Source organism: Hippopotamus amphibius, chromosome 17 (assembly GCF_030028045.1).
Source record: "Hippopotamus amphibius kiboko isolate mHipAmp2 chromosome 17, mHipAmp2.hap2, whole genome shotgun sequence".
Classification (NCBI taxonomy): domain Eukaryota; kingdom Metazoa; phylum Chordata; class Mammalia; order Artiodactyla; family Hippopotamidae; genus Hippopotamus; species Hippopotamus amphibius.
In genome coordinates, this window is record NC_080202.1 from 37,561,987 (window position 1) to 37,581,532 (window position 19,546).

Sequence of the window (19,546 nt, forward strand, 5' to 3'; positions counted from 1 at the left end):
AAAAGCTCCTTAGGTGATTCTTATGTGCAGCCAGAGTAGAGAATCACTAGCTCGGAGCAAGAATCCAAGTTGAGTAAAGAAGAACAGCAGTGGTAATCATGAGCACAGACTAGAATCACCACCTGATTGTAGGATGTGCTCTTTTTCAATCCTAATGTGTTCTCTTCTTGGACCTATCCAATAAAAATGCTTCATTGGTCATTCATGTCTTGGTGTAACACTTTATGAAGCTGAGTTCAGTGGTCCTGTATGTCTCACCATGTTGTTCCAAACAGTGTTGGGTAATTTTCTTTGTCTAGCTCTCAGTGTAGCATGTCACAGTCAGCGAAGTGCTACTGTGAGGTGGGAAACGTGGGTGTTTTGGACTCAGAGCAGCATTCAAAATCTTACTAGTTGGGCCCTCCTGAGCTAAAATGGAGATACCAATATACATATTCACAGAGTTTAAAAATCGGATCCTATGTATAAAGCCACTCATGCATGGGTGGAGCTAAGTATGAGGTCCCTTTCTTGCCCAACTCTCCCTCCATCCACACTACAACCTTGTTATCCCAGAGAAAGCCAAACACATTGAAGAAATGAGAGCTGTCTTTAGGATGGTCAACTGGAAACTCATCCTGCAGACAGCACAGAAGCTTTCGTTCTTTCTCTGGAGCATGCCACAAGCACACACAACCACACCTCACCTTGCACACACACCTCCCCCTCTTGACATTATAGCAGGAAGGAGAGAGAGAGGCTGTTACCCAAGGGAGCTGTTTCTTCTTGTCACACAAGAACAGATGCTGAATTCCTAGGACAGAAAGCACAGAAATGTGGCAGCAGGAGGGTGAGTCAGAGGAAATGGAATGGTCTGACCTCCAAGATACACCGAGGCCCAGAGGCGAACCTATTTGAATCACTAGCCTCCTGGAGACTCCAAAGTGTAGGGGTGTGTGTGTCTGTGTGTGTCTGTGTCTATGTCTGTGTGTTTTCAGGACCAAGTCTGAGTCCACCTTCTCCACAGACCCCAGCTGCTTAGGGGTGCGCACAGCACCTCCTCCCAGCGCACCCCACCCCCTCCCAAGGAAGGAGAGAACAGGGAAACAGCAAGCGGCTTTCTTTTTGAACCTAGCTCTGGCTTCCTCATTCCGAGAAGCTCTCCAGCAGCTTCTCTTCTGCTGCACTTGCACGCTTCCCAAGTGCTGCCAGCCTTACACTGTAAACTCCTTGTGGAGTGATGCTCTGTGGGGGACATTGTCCCGACACCATGCACATTGAACTTGTATATTTACACAGAATCCCCATTAAAGGGGCACTCCAGTGTGGGGGGCCCTGAGGATAGAAAGGAGTCCTGAGGTCTCTGTTGAGGGAGTTTGGGAAGGAGCCATTATTGGGGAAATCTCCTCCTTGAAAAGTTCAACTTAAGCGGTCTGGATTTACTTATTCACCACTGCATTTAAGCTGTAAAACAATCCTGATGATTATAACAATAGCAACCCAGGAGGTGGAGGTGGTGCTGCTGAGGATTTTGTGGTTCCTAAGCTTCCTTCCCTGGCTTTCTCGCTCATCCCCAGCCCCTCTGCTCCCCTCAGTGCCTCTCAGCCACTCTCCTGTAACTAACTCCTTCCACTTCTCTCCCTGGAGCCACACCTGCTCACTAAGCCCCCTGTCTTCCCAGGTCTTCCTTCTTTCTTCTTCTGACCCTCTTCCACTGTGGGTACCACACACTACACAGAGGCTAGGAAATGCCTCTGGAGGCTTTTTGGTGCCATCTTTGTAAATATGAGCTAATAATGGACTAGCTCACAGAAATAGTAAAGCATTGAAATAATCAAATCAGTATTTTTAATAACATATTGAGCTGGCATGACCATTGACATAACTTCTGATGATCTGGAATCCAAACAGATAAAATACTGTCTTTCCCCCCATTATACCAAATAAGCGTTGATTAATGATCATTATTATAATTCTGGTAGCCTGCAGGGAAGATTCAGATTTGCCTTCTAAATCATCCTAAAAAGAGGTTCAGTAGATGTTTCCTCAGATGTCTGTGTGGCTTGCTCCCTCACTTCCTCCGGCTCTTTGTTCAAATGTCACCTTCTTGAAGGCTTTCTCAAATGACCATAATGAAAATGGCATTTTCCTCTGCCTCTCCCCAACCCTGCACATTCCTGATCCCCATTCTTGATCTATTTTTTTATAGTGCTTATCACCAATTCAAATACTACCTGTTCTATTCATTTATCTGTGCACTGTCTTGCACAGAAATGCACATGCACACACACAAACACTGAATAAGCTCCATGAGAGCAAAGATTTTGTTTACTTTGGCTACTATTGCGTCCCAGTGACTAAAACAGTAACTGGCACATAGTAAGCACTCAATAAATATTTGTACAGCACATAAAATATGGTGTCATTGGACCTGCCATGTGCCAGGCCCTGTTTGGGGCACCAGGGATTCCATAGGCATGTTATCTCTATTTTTGTAGAACACAACACCTGGTGCAGAGAAGGACCACACACATTTGTAAACAAATTAGTAAAAATGGTATTTAGAGATTAAGTACAACAAAAGAAATATGTAGAGTGCTGAGAAAGAGAATGTGACAGCAGAGACCTATCAGGTTAGATTTGGTGGTTATCAGAGAGGGCCTTTTGGTGATGACATTGAAGTTGAGATGAGAAATGAGATGGCTTGATAGTATTCAGCAGAGGAAACCCCCACTCCCCAGTCATCTGGGATGAGTGAGTGTGGTACCCAACATAAGAGGACCTGAAGAGAAGAACAGAGAAGAAATTCTTAGTCTGAAACCTGGGTTCCACCTCCATTCAACTATTGATTAGCTAAAGGATCCAGAAAGATCACACAAACTCTGTCTCCCTTTCCTTAAAATGGGGGTGAGAACACCTACCTCACAGACGTGAATTGTATTACATAAGGTCCATGAAAGTACTTAAGTGTAAAATGTATGCCTGGTATTGCAATGGGTAAATGGTAAGTGCTGTAAACTCTGTACCATTGGAGTGTGAATTTCCCTCTGGCCTTGAGGATCCTGAAGCAAAAGCTTAGGTATACTCTGGTATATACTTAGGTATAGCTCTGGTGTGTGTATATATATATACACTTAGGTATAGCTACACTTATGTATAGCTCTGGTATACTTAGGCCAAAGGAACCAAAGCATGGCAAAGCCTGATGCCATTCACTGGTGGAGCATTTGTGCTGCTAGGCATCTGTCTTGTTTCAGACTGTGTCATGTCTGTGTCTTGGGAGATTTCTGCAGAGGTGTCCGGGGGCCATGACTCCCTTCCCCAAGTCGCGTGAAAGGAGTGGAAGAAACTCTTCTGCACATAGGGGTCTCTCTAGAGCTGTCCTCAACTGCTCCCGCTGCTAGAACCTGTCTCTGAGACCCAAAGGATGACCTGATGTATTTGTCCCAACAGTACCTACCAGGAGTCAAAAGACAAACAGGACTTTGCCTGTGTTTTCTGCTGGCCTCAGGACAGCCTGCAGACGTCAGTGCAAAGCAAACCCACAAGTCAGAGACAAGGCAGGCGGGGAAAGAGGGGGCCGGTCCTGGGACAAACTGAGGATGCGGGGAGCTCTGGGCTTTGAGGAGCCGAGGAGGGCGAGGGGAAGGAGAGCTGGGGTGTGGGCGCAGGGCGGAGAGGGCGGGAAGGGAGAGAAGGGACAGGCCACGGGCAAAGGAAGGACACGCGCGGAGGGGCAGAGAAGGGCGGGCGCAAGGCCGCCGGCCGCCGGGGAGGAGCAGGCGGCGGCCCCGGGGGGCGCGGGGCGGGGCGGGGCGGGGCGGAGCGGCGCTGTCAGCGCGAGGCGGCGAGCGGAATGCAGCGGCCGGAGGCCTGGCCACGTCCGCACCCGGGGGAGGGGGCCGCGGCCGCCCCGGCCGGGGGCCCGGCGCCGCCCGCCCGAGCCGGGGAGCCCGCGGGGCTGCGGGTACGGAGCGGGCGGCGCCGGGGCCCGGGGAGGGGGGCGCCAGCTCACAAGTCGCCCCACGGGCTCCGGGGAACTTGGTGCCGCCGAGACCGGCCGGGGAGGGGCGGCGCCCGCGCAGGCAGAAAAGTTCCTCCGCGCGGACTCGAGAGGAGGCTGGGCGAAGTTCTGGAGCAGAGGCAAAGGGCGCGGGGACGGCTCGGCGGGGCTGTATGGCGGTCCTCCCGGAGGGCTGGGGAGCGGCGGGGCCGCCCCGGGCCGCGGGGTGACGTGCGTGCTTCTGGAGCCCGACGGGCCAGGGGGCTGGGGGCGCGCGGAGAGCGCGGGTCCAGCCTCGGCCAGGGGCCGCCGGAAGAGGAGGCTCGGCGCCGCTGTCCCCCCGGTCCAGGTTCTGTGATACACTCCGACTCGGGCTCTGGAGCAGTCAGTGCATGACAGAACTTGGGCCCGGACGGACCTTCTGCACCCAATGGGCACAGCGCCCACCCGGGGCCTGCAGTGGGACATCTGCCTGGGCGTGGAGCGGGCACCCGAGTGGCCCATGTGGCAGAGGGCTGGGCCGGAACCAGCTGTGGACCTTTGGGGTGGGGATGGCTGGAGCCTGAGGATGGACTCCTGGGATCAGCAGGTCCCGTAGAGCCAATGACAGGGACTCTGCCGTGAGTTAGGGGCCAACGGAGCTCCCCCCCCCCCCACCCCGTGTCAGTTGCAGGAACCTTCCCTCTACACCATCAAGGCTGTCTTCATCCTAGATAATGACGGACACCGTCTGCTGGCCAAGGTAACCTCCCACCCTCACTGGAGGGCCCCTGAAGACACTGTGCCACGGGCCCAAGAACCGAAGCCCCCACCCAGCTGACTCTTCTGGCAGGAGGGACCCCACTGTGGGCTCTGCGACTCAGAGCAGTTCAGCTGAGACCCCTCCAAAGGTCATTCTGTCCTGTCTTGTCAGACTGCTGGCCCCTGAAGCAGGGGAGGGCGGGCTGTCTCCTCTTTTTCTACTCATGTTCTCTAAAATGTCTCCTCTCCATCTTTTCCACTGGCCTTGGACCCAGGAGTCCTAGTCCCCAAATTCTGAACAAGTAACCTCCACTTTTCTTCTACAGCTTGGTTAACACTTAGGATTTAGAACCAGACAGGATTTTAGAGATCATGTAATCTAATTCTTTCACTTCACAAATGAGGAAAATGCAGTCTAGAGAAGCTAAAAGAGTTGCCTACCGTCACAGGTGTTAATATCAGAATGGAGATCCAAACTCAGGTATTTTGACTTGAAGCTCAGGAAGGCAGTTTTCACTGCACCAACTATTCTGTTATCTGGTATCTATGCTAGTAAACATGGCCAGGATAAACCAAACTAGAATAATCCAAAAATAAATGTCTATCAATATAATTAACTATAGTAGGGCTATAGCACCTAAACCAGCTATGAAATGCATTATAGATTTTTCATTTGTATGGGCTGAAATATTTTGTCTTCATGACACTGAAATGAGCTTGTTCACCACAGTGGAAGCCGGCAGGGAGACTACTAATTTGCCTGCAGGTAGGGTACTAAGTGGCAAAACCCACATTCAGAAAACTGAAAGCTGAGCTAACCATCCCTTGCCCCGGCAGACGGTCAGAGGTGGCTCAGCAATCTCTAAGTCAGAAAGTCTCATCAAACCCAAACAAAACAGCATTGATTTAGTTAGGCAGTGTGTGCCAAAAACTTTCCTGTAGATATTTCATCTTCACCATAACCTTGTCTGAAGTCAGACCATCATTCATGTGGAATCCCAGCTCTGTCCTTTACAACTCTGAGATGTCAGGGAAGTCACCTGACTTCACACCTCAGTTTCCGCATCCATATAATGTGGATAATAAAGTAGCTGTTGTGATATTATTGTGTTAAAGGGCCCCTCGCTCTGCTTTCTTTCCTGTAGACTCAGGTTAGTGTAGAAATAGCATGGACCCCAGTCTTCAGCACACCGCATATCTGTTGAATGTACAAAGGCCTCCAAGAAATCAGGACAGGACTCCAAAAGGAAGCATCAGAATTCCTCTACTCTTTATGACTCTCTTTGCTCAGAGTTTGTTTAGGCGGAAACCGTGAGCAGACAGGCCTAGAGGGCAGTCAAGAGGAGATGGGGCACGGCAGCAGGGTCCTGCTTGGCCAGCACCCACCATTCCCTGCCACCCATCCAGGGAGGAGCCAGGCTCTGTGGAACGGCTGTCACCTTTTCTCCTTCTCTTTCTCCTAGTATTATGATGACACATTCCCCTCCATGAAGGAGCAGATGGCCTTCGAGAAAAATGTCTTCAACAAGACCAGCCGGACTGACAGTAAGTGTCCGCCTCTTGCTCACGCAGAACTCCCAGATGCACACCGTCATCCCCGTCTGGACACATCTGTCCCCGTCGGCCTCACACACCCAAGGCCATTCCCTTTTTTTCAGAGGTGCTTTTTCCTGTCATTCCCAGCTGTTCTCTCTTCTTCTGGTGAACCTTCTCTCCCCTCCCTCTCAACCTCCTCCTTCCCACTTCGGGCATGCCTGAACTTCTCTAGGTGGAAGAGGCCCCCACCAGCCTGGGCTGGTCCGAGGCATTGTATGTGTTGGGTGAAAGGTCAACCTTGAACCAGGTTTGTTGACTTCTCGGACTGAGGTAGTCAGGTGCTAGGAATGGAGTAGAGGGTAGAGGGAGGGACACAGAGTAGCCTAAGGGTAGTGTCCCTAGTGCAAGTCTTTCCAAGGGTTGTAGCGTTTGCAAGGATTTCTTAGCCGCACAGCTTGTGGAATCTTAGTTCCCTGACCAGGAATTGAACCTGGTCCCTTGGCAATGAAAGCACAGAGTCCTGACCACTGGACATCCAAGGAATTTCCTTTGCAAGGGTTCTTTGGAAGGGGAAGAAGGAAATAGGGGGAGAGGCGCAGAGCTGGAGATGGGGGGGGCAAGCAGAGGTGACCAGAACTGAGAGCCCACTGCTCTTCTAGGTGAGATTGCATTTTTCGGGGGCATGACCATCGTCTACAAGAGCAGCACTGACCTCTTCCTGTACGTGGTGGGCTCATCCTACGAGAATGAGGTGAATTCAGGAGGTTAGGGTGACAAAGAGGGTCTCTCTGTGGGGGGAGTGGCTTGGAGTCTGGGGTAGTAGCTGGGAGGCTTACCTTTGTTACCCCTCCTTCTAGACTTTGGGGGACTGGGAGCAGCCAGAATGGTTCTTTCTGGGACAATGCATATCCATGATGCCCCTTAGATTCCTTGGGTACCAGAAATGGAGTCCTCTGCAGGGAGTCTCTGTGTCTTTCTTAAACATAGCTGGAGAAGGATGGACTCAGTGTCCTACAGTGGGCACTCCAATGCTTCCCAATCCAAACACGGGGAGGGGCCCTCTCAGGTTAAGCTGCAGTCAGGCCCCAGCCATGTCCTTTTTGAAGAGGGACAGCTGCCCACACAGTCAGACTCTGAGGTTTCATTTTGGTCTTCTCAACCTCAAGCTCTCTCTTTTTCCTCCTCCCATGTCTGCCCACCTCCAGCTGATGCTCATGTGTGTTCTTACCTGCCTGTTTGAGTCCCTGAACCATGTGTTAAGGTGAGTGAAGTCCTCTGTCCTCCAAGGCTCCCAACCCCCAGACCTTGATATATCACAGAGTCAGGACCCTTCCTCTCTACTTTTCTCCTGAAGTTCCCACAAGACTAAGGCTGGAGCCAAAGCATCTTCCTGCAAAGCCCCTGCCCTTTACTTGACTGAGCCATGGTATGGCCAGAAAATGAGATCTAGAGAAGCGAAGTGATTTGCCTGAGGTTACAAGCTGTGTATATCAGAGCATAGATTTAAACTCAGGTTTTTTGACTTGAAGCTCAGGGTGATTTCCCCTCCACCCCCATTCAGTGATCTGGTATCTACCCAAGTGAACATGGCCTGGGTAAACCAAACTCGGATAACCCCAAAATAAGTGTTCAGAGTCAACACAATTAACTACAGTGGGGCTGTGGCACCTGAAGTGCTGTGAAATGCTTTAGGGTGTGCACAGGGTCACTGCTCAAAGTGTTGGGGGTGGGGGTTGGGCCAGGGATGCTTAAGGAAGTAGACCTGTCCTCTGCTCAGGAATCCCTTGCCCAGGTGCTGCTCTCACTGCCCTTGACATTCTCCTCCCCTGCTTGTGTGGGGTTTGGGGGTGGGAAACAGGGCAATCTCTGGAGAGAGCAGGCCCACCTCACCTAGGCAGGGACCCGGCTCCTTCTGGCCACGGGGAGGTTCTGGAGCTGTGTCTGCCTTCAGGAAGAACGTGGAGAAGCGCTGGTTGCTGGAAAACATGGACGGAGCCTTCCTGGTGCTGGACGAGATTGTGGATGGCGGGTGAGGAGGGGGAGAGGGAAGAGGGGCTGGTCAGGGACACTCACAGCGGGAGGTGCCCTTGCAGGTCATCAGCTCTGGGTTGCACCCAGCAGGTTGTTGGCTCTCTGGCCAACTTCCCCCTCCCTTCCCCCAGCATATTCCCGGTGTCGCATCCCCCTACCCCACTCAGGAGGATGAAGGTTGACTTCAACGTTAGCCGAAGTCAAGCACACAAGTAATCTGATGTCAAACTATGGTTGACTGTTGACTGGGCAGGGTTTGGGGGAATGGTTTGATTTCCAGTGCCCAGGAGAAGCCGGCAGCATGGATACTTGCCCCTCCCTGGAAAGGCTTCATTCAGGCAGAGCCCTGCTGCTGCTACATCTCCTGCTCTTAGAGGTTCATTCCAGCATCAACTAGACACATGACCTGGGCTGGTTACTTACTTTCTCCATCTTTCTTTTATTATTATTATTATTTTATTTATGTATGTATGTATGTATGTATTTTGGCTGTGTTGGGTCTTTGTTGCTGCGCACCAGCTCTCTCTAGCTGCCACAAGCGGGGGCCACTCTTTGCTGCGGTGTGCGAGCCTCTCATTGTGGTGGCTTCTCTTGTTGTGGAGCATGGGCTCTAGGCGAGTGGGCTTCAGTTGTTGTGGCATGTGGGCACAGTAGTTGTGGCTCATGGGCTCTAGAGCGCAAGCCCAGCAGTTGTGGCACACCGACTTAGTTGCTCCGCAGCATGTGGGATCCTCCCGGACCAGGGATGGAATCTATGTCCCCTGCACTGGCAGGCAGATTGTTAACCACTGCACCACCAGGGAAGTCCCTCTCCATCTTTCAGATGGAGACAATGGGGAACTGCCTCAAAGGGTGTGGGATTAAATAAGGTGATGCAGGTGAAGCTCATGGTTCTCCTATAATAAATGTTTCCTCCTATTGGCATAAGATTATAGTCTCAGGAAGCTGGGAGCTCTTATGAGAAGGGCTGGTTAGTGAATTTCCACGGTGGGGTGGGGGGCAAAAAAGTTCTGGCTGTGGGGCAAAGGATAGTGGAAATGGATCACCTGAAAGACATCCACATCCCTTTGTCATTATATCTATTTAATAGATGAGGAAACAGAGGCTCAGATATTCAGGTGCCTAAGGTCACATGGCTAGGGAGTAGCAGGGCCAAGATCTCAAACGTGCATATTTCCAGAGACTGTGCTCTTTCCACAACACTGTACCACACTGCTGGGGGACAGGGGCTCTGGGAGGTGGGGTACTGTGGGGTTCCTCCCTCCTCCCTCCCTCCTTTCCTCTGTACCTATTGACTGCCTGCTGCGGCTGCAGGCCTTGTGCTGATTGCTAGGACCCAACAGTGAGGGGAATAAAACCAGCTTTTGTGGAATATTCAATTTGTATATACAGCTTGGTGGACCCTCTTTAAGGAAAGCACACACACACAATTACAAATACAAAATGACATACAGGGCCTTGGAAGGGCCTTCACAAGGGAGGGTGTAAGCTTTATCAGCTTCCAGTCTGTGCCCCTAGAAGGCCCAATCTCTGTCCCATGAGGGGCTCACAGTTTCCCTCCAGTGAAAATGAGGACGTGTTATTGGAGGCAACACCTGAACTTGAGCCTTGGTCTGGGATGCTCTGTCTAAAGGACCTCTGGTGAAGGACCTGAGGTTGCGAGTGCCCTTGCCATGGGCCTGAGAGAGGCTCTCAAGAAATTTGTTCACTTCCTTCTGCCCTGGAGGAGCCTCACTAGGTAAGGAGAAGTCACTCAGTCCCCGTAGGCCCTATCGTACCCACAGTGACCAGCTGTCACCCCTGCACATAGGCATGGCTTCAGAACACCCCCAGGGCATCATGAAAGACAGTCAACTAGCAAAGAAAAGCTTCTATAATTGGGTCTGTCAAAAGGAAGGTAGATTCTGATTTTTGGAGTTCCATTAATTTCATGTACTGCATGACCCCGTGGCATAAAATAAGAGTGAAACAAGATAGGGACCCCAGGGGGCCTCTCTTCCTTCCCTGCGTCTGAATTCATCCCTAGACCCAGCGTGAATTTTCTAGAGCTCTCAGTTTTTGAGTCCCTGCATTTTTCTTTTTTATAAATTTATTTATTTATTTATTGGCTGTGTTAGGTCTTCGTTGCTGCACACGGGCTTTCTCTAGTTGCAGCGAGTGGGGGCTACTCTTTATTGTGGTGCACAGGCTTCTCATCGCGGTGGCTTCTCTTGTTGTGGAACACAGGCTCTAGGCACATTGGCTTCGGTAGTTGCGGCACACGGGCTCAATAGTTGTGGCTCACAGGCTCTAGAGCACAGGCTTGGTAGTTGTGGCACACAGGCTTAGTTGCTCCGTGGCATGTGGGGATCTTCCTGGACCAGGGATCAAACCCATGTCCCCTGCATTGGCAGGTGGATTCTTAACCACTGTGCCACCTAGGAAGTCCCTTGAGTCCCTGCTTTTGACAACCTGATTGTTCTAGACTGAACTGCCCTCGCCTGATCTCTAAGGGTTTGCCCAGTGATGATGAAGTGTGGGAGAATCAGAGCTGAGGGTGCTCCGTGGTGAGGGAGAGTTCTGGCTTGAGGAGTATCCATGGAAGGTACCTTGGAGGGGGAGTGTTGTAGGATACAGAGGGGAATGGAAGGGCTTAGCAGGGAGCGGAGGTAGAGGGAAGCATGTGGCTGATTTTCCTCCCTATTTCTCTCTCATCTTGTAGTGTAATTCTGGAGAGCGACCCCCAGCAAGTGATCCAGAAAGTGAATTTTAGGGTAAGAGTCATCCTGCATCCCCCCTCACTCCCATCTCCTCCAGGCTGTCCTTCCCATCCTCTCCACCTCCTGTCCTCCCTGTGTCTGGGCTGCCAGGACCCGGATGGTGGGAACCCAAGTTCTTCTAGCAGAAGCAACCACTGGGTTGATGCACTTGTGTGGGGAGCAGCAGTTTGAAAGAGTGTCAATTAGTAAAAGAGATCTCTGTTCTCTCGCCCTATAGAATCACAAACACCTCACCATCCTCCCTGGTGGGAAGTACAGACTGGGGAAATAAATAAATCCTCACAGACATCCCTGGTGGCTGCCTTGGCCTTGAGGTTGGCCTTGGGGGTGTATAGATAGAATCTCCCTGCCCAGTTTGGCTTCTCATGTCTGGATGAAACCTTTCCTCTCATCTTTATTCCTCCTTACTCTCTCGCCCACCTTGTACCACAGGCAGGCCCTGGGCTTCCAAACAAGAGGCTCTAGGACTTCCACTAAGTGGTGATACATGTGCAGTTCTGGATCCCCTGATCACTGCATCCACTCACCGCCACCACTCCCAGGCCCCTTTCCTTCGCCTTTCTTTACCCAATACCCTCGCCCTGGCCTGACCACACTGACTCTGCTTCCCTGCAGGCAGATGACAGCGGCTTGACTGAACACAGTGTGGCCCAGGTAGGCCCCCTCCATCTGCCTTGGCCAGAAAAGGGTTAGAAGGAGGAGAGCAGAGCATCCGGGGGGACCCAGTGAGGCTATCAAGGCTGAGAAGTCAGGGGTGCAGGAGGGAAGGGATGACAGTGTCAGGCCATCTCTTAGGGACAGTCGCTGGAGGCTTCCAGGGTCCCCTAGGTGATGTGGAGCTGGGTATTAATAAATGATGGACATTTTCCCAGCAATTCACTGTATTTCCTTCCTGGCTTTGTGCAGTTGGATTAAAACCCAGGATGAGCTGCCCACCCTGGAGATGGTGGGGTCACTTGTTCCCCAAAGCAATCTGGGGGCCTAGGCCTCTGATGCTTCCCCCAGCCTGGAAAGGATACCAAATAGGAGTTTTCCTCCAAACCCTCACCCCTGCTGTTTAGGATTCACACAGAGATTGTTAAGGGACCCTTAAATCCATGATGGGGCCTAATTCTCACCACATGCCACCTGTTCCTGAGTGACCTGTGAAAAAGTCTCCCCCTGCCAGTCCCCGGCATGGCCCTATCTGGAAGTGCATGTGGGGCAGGGGTGAGGTTTTTGAATCTGTGGCCTGACTGGTTTCCCAGCTGTGCAAACTTCCTGCTTGTCAAGCTTGACCTCCATTCTGTCTACCCGCAGGTCTCTCTGCCCAGACTAATCCTGCTTTTATGGAGCTCCCTGCCCTGGTACTAACTACCTCCTGCTGTAGTGGGCCCGGCCGAGGTGGGCCTGTGCCATCCCATGTGGGGCCCCGGGTGTGGTGCCCACTGTCCTGTGGCTGCCCTTCGTGCTCACGCTGACTCTCCCTCTTCCCAGTTCCCCAGGCCTCCACCTACCCTGCTGAGATGAATGCAGCCGCATGGCGATTCTCAGGGCTAAAGAGGTTAAGGAGCAATGAGCAGAGCAGATAAGAACAGAGGCACTGGTGTGCGTCATCCTAGGATGTATGTTGTGCCTTACCACCTACAAGCTGGGTGGCCTAGGGCAAGTTACTCAGTCTCTCTGGGCCTCACATAATCAGTTCTTATTATGAGAATTAGATGAGCTAATGCACGGAGAGCTCTTGGCATAGATCCTATTTTCCTTCATTCCAAAGAATGAAGACATAGCACTTTTAATGGAATTCTTGAGTAAAAACCAAGGAAGCCGCAGGTTGTGAATGGGAGATGAAATGAGGAGAAAGATTTCTGCTGAGAGAAGCAGGAGAACTCCAGGGGCCCGGCTGTCCCTGAAAGAGGAGGGGGAGTGGGCAGGAGGAAGGGGCATACAACGTGGGATCGACCTTCTTCGGCAGAGAATGAGGCTTGATAGCGGGAGGGACAACCTGAGAGACATCCTGGGGTCCGCAGCCTTGCTGGCTTGGTGTGTGCACGGTTGTATGTATCTGTGTAAACATGGGGATGAGGCTGTTTCCTCAGCAGGAGGTGAGAGTGAACACATCCGAGTGCAGGCGACCCTCAGCAGAGTCCGCCCAGGAGCCCTCTGCCAGCTGTGCCACATCAGCAGCAGGTCGGGGTGGGGTGTTGAGGACCTACTGCCAGCCAAAGCCAGAGCTAGGGGTTTGCTGAGGCCACAGGAAGTGTCAGGCCTGGGCCTGTCTCTGCCTGCACGGGGCACTGTGGGCAGGAGCTCACAGGGCATGGTGTGGGGGAGTCAGGGCTGCTGCCACACCCAAGGCCGCCCATATAGAAACGGAGGGCCAGGCAGGCTCCGGCCTAGGCTGGTTGTTGGCTGCAGCCAGTTTGGGCTGCTCTTTCCATCTTGATGGCCAGGCCCCATTAAGGCAGGCAGAGGTGAGCTGCTGCCACCTAGTGACCAGGGATTGCAGGGACACGTAGAGAGGAGCTATAGACCACCCCCACTCACTGCAGTGTTAATGTACTTGACATTCCTCTCTAGTAATTCTCTCAACCTTCCGCACCCCGGCCCACCCAGGTTCTTCAGTCTGCCAAGGAACAAATTAAGTGGTCGTTACTGAAGTGAAGGCCGTGCATTCAAGGCTCCCTGCCCCCAGACCATTGCCCCAATCCTGGCAAAAGCACAAAGACCCCAGGCAACACTAGAGACCCCTCTATATTCCCAGGCCTTCCCAGAACTGACTCCTGAGGTTGCCGGCCAGGGCCTTTGACATGTAGAGGTTTGGCTTCAACACTGAGTCACCCCTTCTCACTGTCCTGGCCTGCCCTTTGGGCCTTGAGAACCAGCTGAGCTGCCTTAACTTAGACCTTAGGCACCTCTGGCGCCAGGGCCCAAATAAACCTGCTTTTGTCTGCTGCCAATGGTCTCTTTCTCTCTTGGCCTGGAAAGTGTGTGTGTGTGTGTGTGTGTGTGTGTGTGTTCTGATAAGGGCTTCTGCACTCTGTGGGGCTCATCTTCCGGATGCTCAGTACCAAGGGTGTATCCTTGCGGTTGTGTGATTGGGAAGAGGGGTGGGTCCAGGGAGAGGAGACGATTTAACATAGTGAGGGGGTGCAACACTGATATTGGGGCCCTATATGTGGTGTGGAGGGCTGGGTATGATTGTGTGACAGGGTAAAAGAGTCACAATGGGAGGAATGGTGCATTTGTGGGGGAAAGAAGAGCAAAGGATGGTACGCACGTGGTGGCCCCCGCTGGGATTCTTCGGCTCACTTTTTCCATTCTTGGCCTCCAGAAGGGAAGGGCGTAAGGTGTCCTCTATAGACAAACTGAGGATCAGCACGCCTGTTTTTCTTGGCTTGCCTGGGAAGTTGCCGCCGAATTCCTATGCTGGCATATACCCGGGGCACTAGAACCCTGCAAGCTTGCTATGGCTAAGCCCAGATACTAGGGGTGAGGAAGCACCGGCCAGCTCCCACCTTGCATTGTGTCCAGAGCACCCAGTGCGCTCGAGGGTGTGAAGAATTGCAGGTCCAGAGGGAGAGACCTCGGGCCGAGGGGGATCCTATAGGCAAAGGGAAGGATGGAGTGACTTTCGGAGGGACACGACTACCCTTCTCTCTCCCCGTTGTAGAACCTCGTCTTTCTTCCTTTCTTTCTCTTACATATACACTTCCTGCGTCAAGTACAGAAGTCCCCAAGAAAGTAACTTTCCGCCCCGACAGCTTGTTTCCTTCAATCCCTAGCTAACTGCAGACGCAGATCCCGCCCCGCCCTGGCTCCGCCCCTCGGCGCCCACCGCCGCGGGGAGCCCAGTCCCAGGCCCTTATCCACGATCCTGTAGCGCCACCTGGAGGGAAAGGCGGGAAACCTGCTCCCTCCGGGTCCTGCTCCCCCTACCAACTCCGCCCCCAGGGCGGGGACCGACCCCAGGTTCGGTGGGTTAATCACAGGCCTTCAAACCTGGCAGCCGGGCGTTGCCCTAGCAACCAGCGGGCTGGACCCGCCCTGAGAGCTCAGCATCAGCTACCGCTCACGAATTTCTATGTGCAGCTGCTGCAAGTAGCCAACCCCGGGTGTTGGTAGAGGCAGTCTCTGCGGGCTATCGCGTCCTAAGTTATAAAACTCTTCAGAATTGGATATTTATAACGGGCATGACTACTTTTGTAATTAGAGAAGATGATAAAGATATAGTTATGTAAACAGATTGATTATAAACACTGTACACAGCGATTCTAGCAAATAATGCAACTCCGAAAGAGAAAGAGTATGCGATTAAATGCTGTAGTTAAGGGGCCAGTGTGGCGACGGGAAATGAGAAATTTCCCAGAAATACTTTGGCCAGTGTTCGGCCTCGTCTGGGGCCAGCTCCGTCCACCGCCTCTAAACGACCGCAAGAAGCAGAGGGGCAAATTCGCTTCCTAGCAACCAAGTCGCTCCCGCCCGGGTTCTGCAATTCCAGCTGTGCAGGGACTGGAATGGGAAGGCCCGGCGCTTTATACAAACTGGCTCGCCGAATGCTGTGGACTTTGCGATGCTTCCCCATTTTACGGAGAGGCACACCGAGGCTCTGAAAGGTTAAAGTATTTACAACAGTTTCCGCAGAGCCGGGCTCAGAAGCGGGAACTGCTGAAGAGAGGTGGCTTTCCCGCGCTACCCAAGGGCCGTGCGAGCCCCTCGCCCACACAGGCACGGGGTTAAGAGGACTGCGCCGAGGGGGCATGGCCATGCGGGGAGGTAACCAGAGTGCTGTCCTCGCTCTCTGTGGCCAGAGGACTCTGGGGAGGGGGGCTGCGGCGAAGCGGCCGACCCGCGCCCGCGGCGGGGAGAGGCCAGCGCAGATAGGGCTGCGCGGAACCCGCCGGGGGGTGGGCCCGGGGACGCCGGCATGGCGGGGGCGCGGCCTCTTCCCAGGCACGCCAGGCCTGCAGGCCCGGCTCTGCCAGGGCTGAGGCGGAGGGCCCGCTGCCTCCCCGGCCGCCTCTCGGCGCCTGCAGCCCCGCGGAGCCGCGGGCGCGGCGGGCCTGGTCGTCTGCCGGCTGGGCCCGGCCCCTCCACCGGAGACGCCTAGGGAGCGCGGCCGGGGGCGCCGTCTGCCTCGGACCAGGTTTCGGGAAGGGCATTCGGCGGTTCCCGGCGGGAGCGTCCCCGGAGCCTGCCTTCCCGTCGGCTCTCAACCCTGGGGCTCCTCCCCGCCTTTCTGCCCTCGTGGCGACCCAGCGGGTCTCGAATATCTGTGGGGAATTCCGCAGCGCCCTCTTTCCTCCTGCCGAATCGGCACCGGGGCACGTCAGAAACCGAGACCCCAGGGGCCTGTGCTCACCCGGAGGGCGCACACTGAAGCACTGGCCCGGGGCTCGGGTGCAGGGGGCACGCTAGACACACTTAGACCGGGCTAGGGACCCAGGGGTAGTACCGCCAGGCCCTCGGACCCCCTTTATACCACCCTAAGCGGGTGCCCCGCCCCCCCCCCCCCCCCCCCGGCTCCGCGCGCCCCCTGGTTTCCGACCATTGGCTGGCAGGAAGGCAGAGCTGGTCCGATTGGCCTGCATCTAGACAGTGATGGATGGCTCTCCGCTGACTGCACCGCAGCCGGGAGCGTGTGTGTTTCACCGCTCAGTTCGGCCGACGCGGGACCCCTCAGGCCTGGGAGTGGGTTGGTGGATGAGCTGGAGACACGCCTAAGGCTCAAACTTTCTGTGCTCTCAATCTCCTTTTAAACTCTACAGAGAAAAGAATCTTACCTGATTTCCTGTAGATACCCTTTAACTCCGGAACCGGATGTAGGCAAAATTGCATGATTTAACCAAAGCAGTTTGGCCACAACCATACGGACCTCCCTTTCCCTCCAAACTTGGTCTCATGCATTTAACAATATTCGTGCATTTCGTTTGTTCGTTCACTCGTTCATTCATTCAAATATTTGAGTGTATGCCAGGAGCCAGGCACTAGGGGAAAAAAGGGAGGGAGACTGACTAGCAAGTGATTGGGCCCAGAGGTGGAAGTGGGGTGGGGGTGGAGGGTCGAAAGGAGAGAAGGGATGAGAGATATTTCAAGGTAGAAATACCTTTAAAAATCAAATGATTTTAAAATGGTGTTAAAAATTCACAGAGGGACTTGCCTGGTGGCACAGTGGTTACGAATCCGCCCGCCAATGCAGGGGACGTGGGTTCAATCCCTGGTCCTGGAAGATCCCACGTGCCATGGAGCAGCTAAGCCCTTGCACCACAACTACTGAGCCTGCGCTTTAGAGCCCACGTGCCACAACTACTGAGCCTGAGTGCTGTAGCTACTGAAGCCTGCATGCCTAGAACCTGTGCTCCGCAACAAGAGAAGCCAACGAGAGAAGTCCACAATGAGAAGCCTGCGCACTGCAGCGAAGAGTAGCCCCGGATAGCCGCAACTAGAGAAAGCCCGCATGCAGCAACCAAGACCCAACGCAGCCAGTTAATTAATTAATTAAAAAAAAATCACAGGGTTTGCGCTCTATGTGCTTTCCTGTAGATAAGACATTCTTCACGGAAAAAGAAAAATAAATTAATCAAATGGCTGCCAAATTTTGCTCTCTCGTCAGCATTTGTGTGGTCCTCATCTGTTTCCTAATCTCTTCCTCATCTCTATCAACTAAAACTGGAAAATATCTTAGAAGAGGATCCACAGAAATGAGAGTGATTCTGTAATACCCGTGGACTTTATGTTGTATATACAGAGAAGTGCCATGCCTCAAAATAGACTCTTTGGTAAGAAAAGCAGTATTGATAAAAATAGTAGAAGTAAAATAAAGTTTCTTTTGGAATAATTTCAATAGACATTTACTAACTGGCTGTTCTGAAGCAAACACCTTAATGGGGGTTGGTGGGAGCTTCTAAGATGAATTGGAAGACACATTTCCTGACCTAAGGAGATTACAACTTGACAGGGAACAAAGTTGTGTCAGAAATTAACACTGTTGACAGAGGAGATGGTGTTACATAGTATTTGCCGGAAAGAAGTTGGGGAAAAAGACACCACAAAGGGAGAAATAGTGTAAGCAAGGCCAAGAGGCAGAGAATCTGCATCTAAGGAATTGCAGGTAGGTACATGTAGCTGGAGTGGAGGATGTGTATTTCTGTGGGGAGGCCTGGGTATGCTGAGACTTGAAGCTTCTCCCTAAGCAGGTTGTGACCGGATCAAGGCCAGCGTTGAATGGTATGCTAACAGATCACTGCAGTTACTGCGTTGACTAGTCTCTGCTCCTCAGAAATAGTATTTGTCTTCAAAACAACCTAACCAAGTAGATGCTGTTAGACCCATTTTTACAACTGAAAGCCCAGGAATTTGGATAATTTGCCTTAGGGCACAGGTGAGATTTAAACCCAGGCCGGTTTGACTCCATTACCCACTGCTCTTTGCCCAAACCACGGAGCTTGGTGTGTATTCTGAAGGTGTTAGGGAGCCATTAAAGATTTTGTAGCAGTTAAGTGCTATACGCTGTGTTTTGAGCAAGGAACCCTGCCAGTGACATGGAATGTGTATTGAAGAGGGACGTAAGAACTTAGGGTCAGTGTAAGACCTGCAGAAGGCACTCGTTTTCTTATTTTTATTTTATTTTTTTTGGTTGTGCAGCATGTGGGATCTTAATTCCCCGATCTGGGATCGAACCCTTGCCCCCTGCATTGGAAGCCCCGAGTCTTAACCACTAGACCACCAGGGAGGTCCCAAGGCAGTCATTTGCATTATAGTCACTTCCTATTCTTTATCTAAACAGTGCCACCTGGCTTGATTGTGCATCTTGTCACCAAACAGCTTGCAAAAATCAAGTCCACTCAGAGTTTGACGAGTAAGTACTTTTGAATTAATTCAGATAATTGCAGGCAATCATTCCACAACAGGGCTTCCAAAAGGACCACTTTGTTAGGGACAACGATTAGACATTTCTGTTCTGAAAAGTATGTTAAAAAGTAATAAACCAGTGGTTACCAAGGGGGAGAGAAAATGGGGGAGGGGTAAAGTAGGAGTAGGTGATTAAGAGTTACAAACTACTATGTATAAAATAAATAAGCCACGAGGATATATTGTACAGCACAGGGAATATAGCCAATATTTTATAATGACTATAAACGGTGTATAATCTTTAAAAACTGGGAAGCACTATGTTGTACACCTGAAACTTCTATAATATCGTACATCAACTATACCTCAATAAAAAAATTTTTAAGTAATAAATCCACTTTATAGCTTATATATTTGGTGCCCTCTTATCACCCTCATCTACACACCCACTCTAAAAATACACACACACACACACACACTCACACACACACACATCGAATGAAAGAAAAAGAAGTGGCAGGAGAGATCTGATTCCTTTTGACCAGACCCACAGTTTCTCTTTATCCAGACACCTGATTTTTAAGGCACTGAAAATATGCATGTTTTTCTCATGGCTGCAATAAGCCCTCATCCAAGAAAACTTGAGGGTAGAAGAAAACTCTGAAAG

At 52.1% G+C, this 19,546-nt stretch overlaps 1 protein-coding gene across 4 annotated transcripts; it reads left to right on the plus strand.

Annotated features, from left to right (window-relative positions):
- The first annotated feature begins 3,809 nt into the window (after positions 1-3,809).
- On the plus strand, positions 3,810-19,257 carry COPZ2 (COPI coat complex subunit zeta 2). 4 transcript variants are annotated; one of them, XM_057716195.1, is made up of 9 exons: positions 3,810-3,946; positions 4,650-4,724; positions 6,187-6,268; positions 6,919-7,010; positions 7,465-7,520; positions 8,211-8,288; positions 10,992-11,043; positions 11,665-11,703; positions 17,179-19,255. In XM_057716195.1, exons 1-9 carry the CDS (start codon positions 3,836-3,838, stop codon positions 17,281-17,283), a joined length of 690 nt encoding a protein of 229 aa, XP_057572178.1. In that variant the 5' UTR covers positions 3,810-3,835; the 3' UTR covers positions 17,284-19,255. The 4 variants fall into 4 exon arrangements, with proteins under 4 accessions (XP_057572178.1, XP_057572179.1, XP_057572180.1 ...); XM_057716196.1 differs by lacking the exon at positions 17,179-19,255 and adding an exon at positions 13,645-13,988; XM_057716197.1 differs by lacking the exons at positions 10,992-11,043; positions 11,665-11,703 and having other exon boundaries at positions 17,179-19,257.
- Positions 19,258-19,546: the final 289 nt, after the last annotated feature.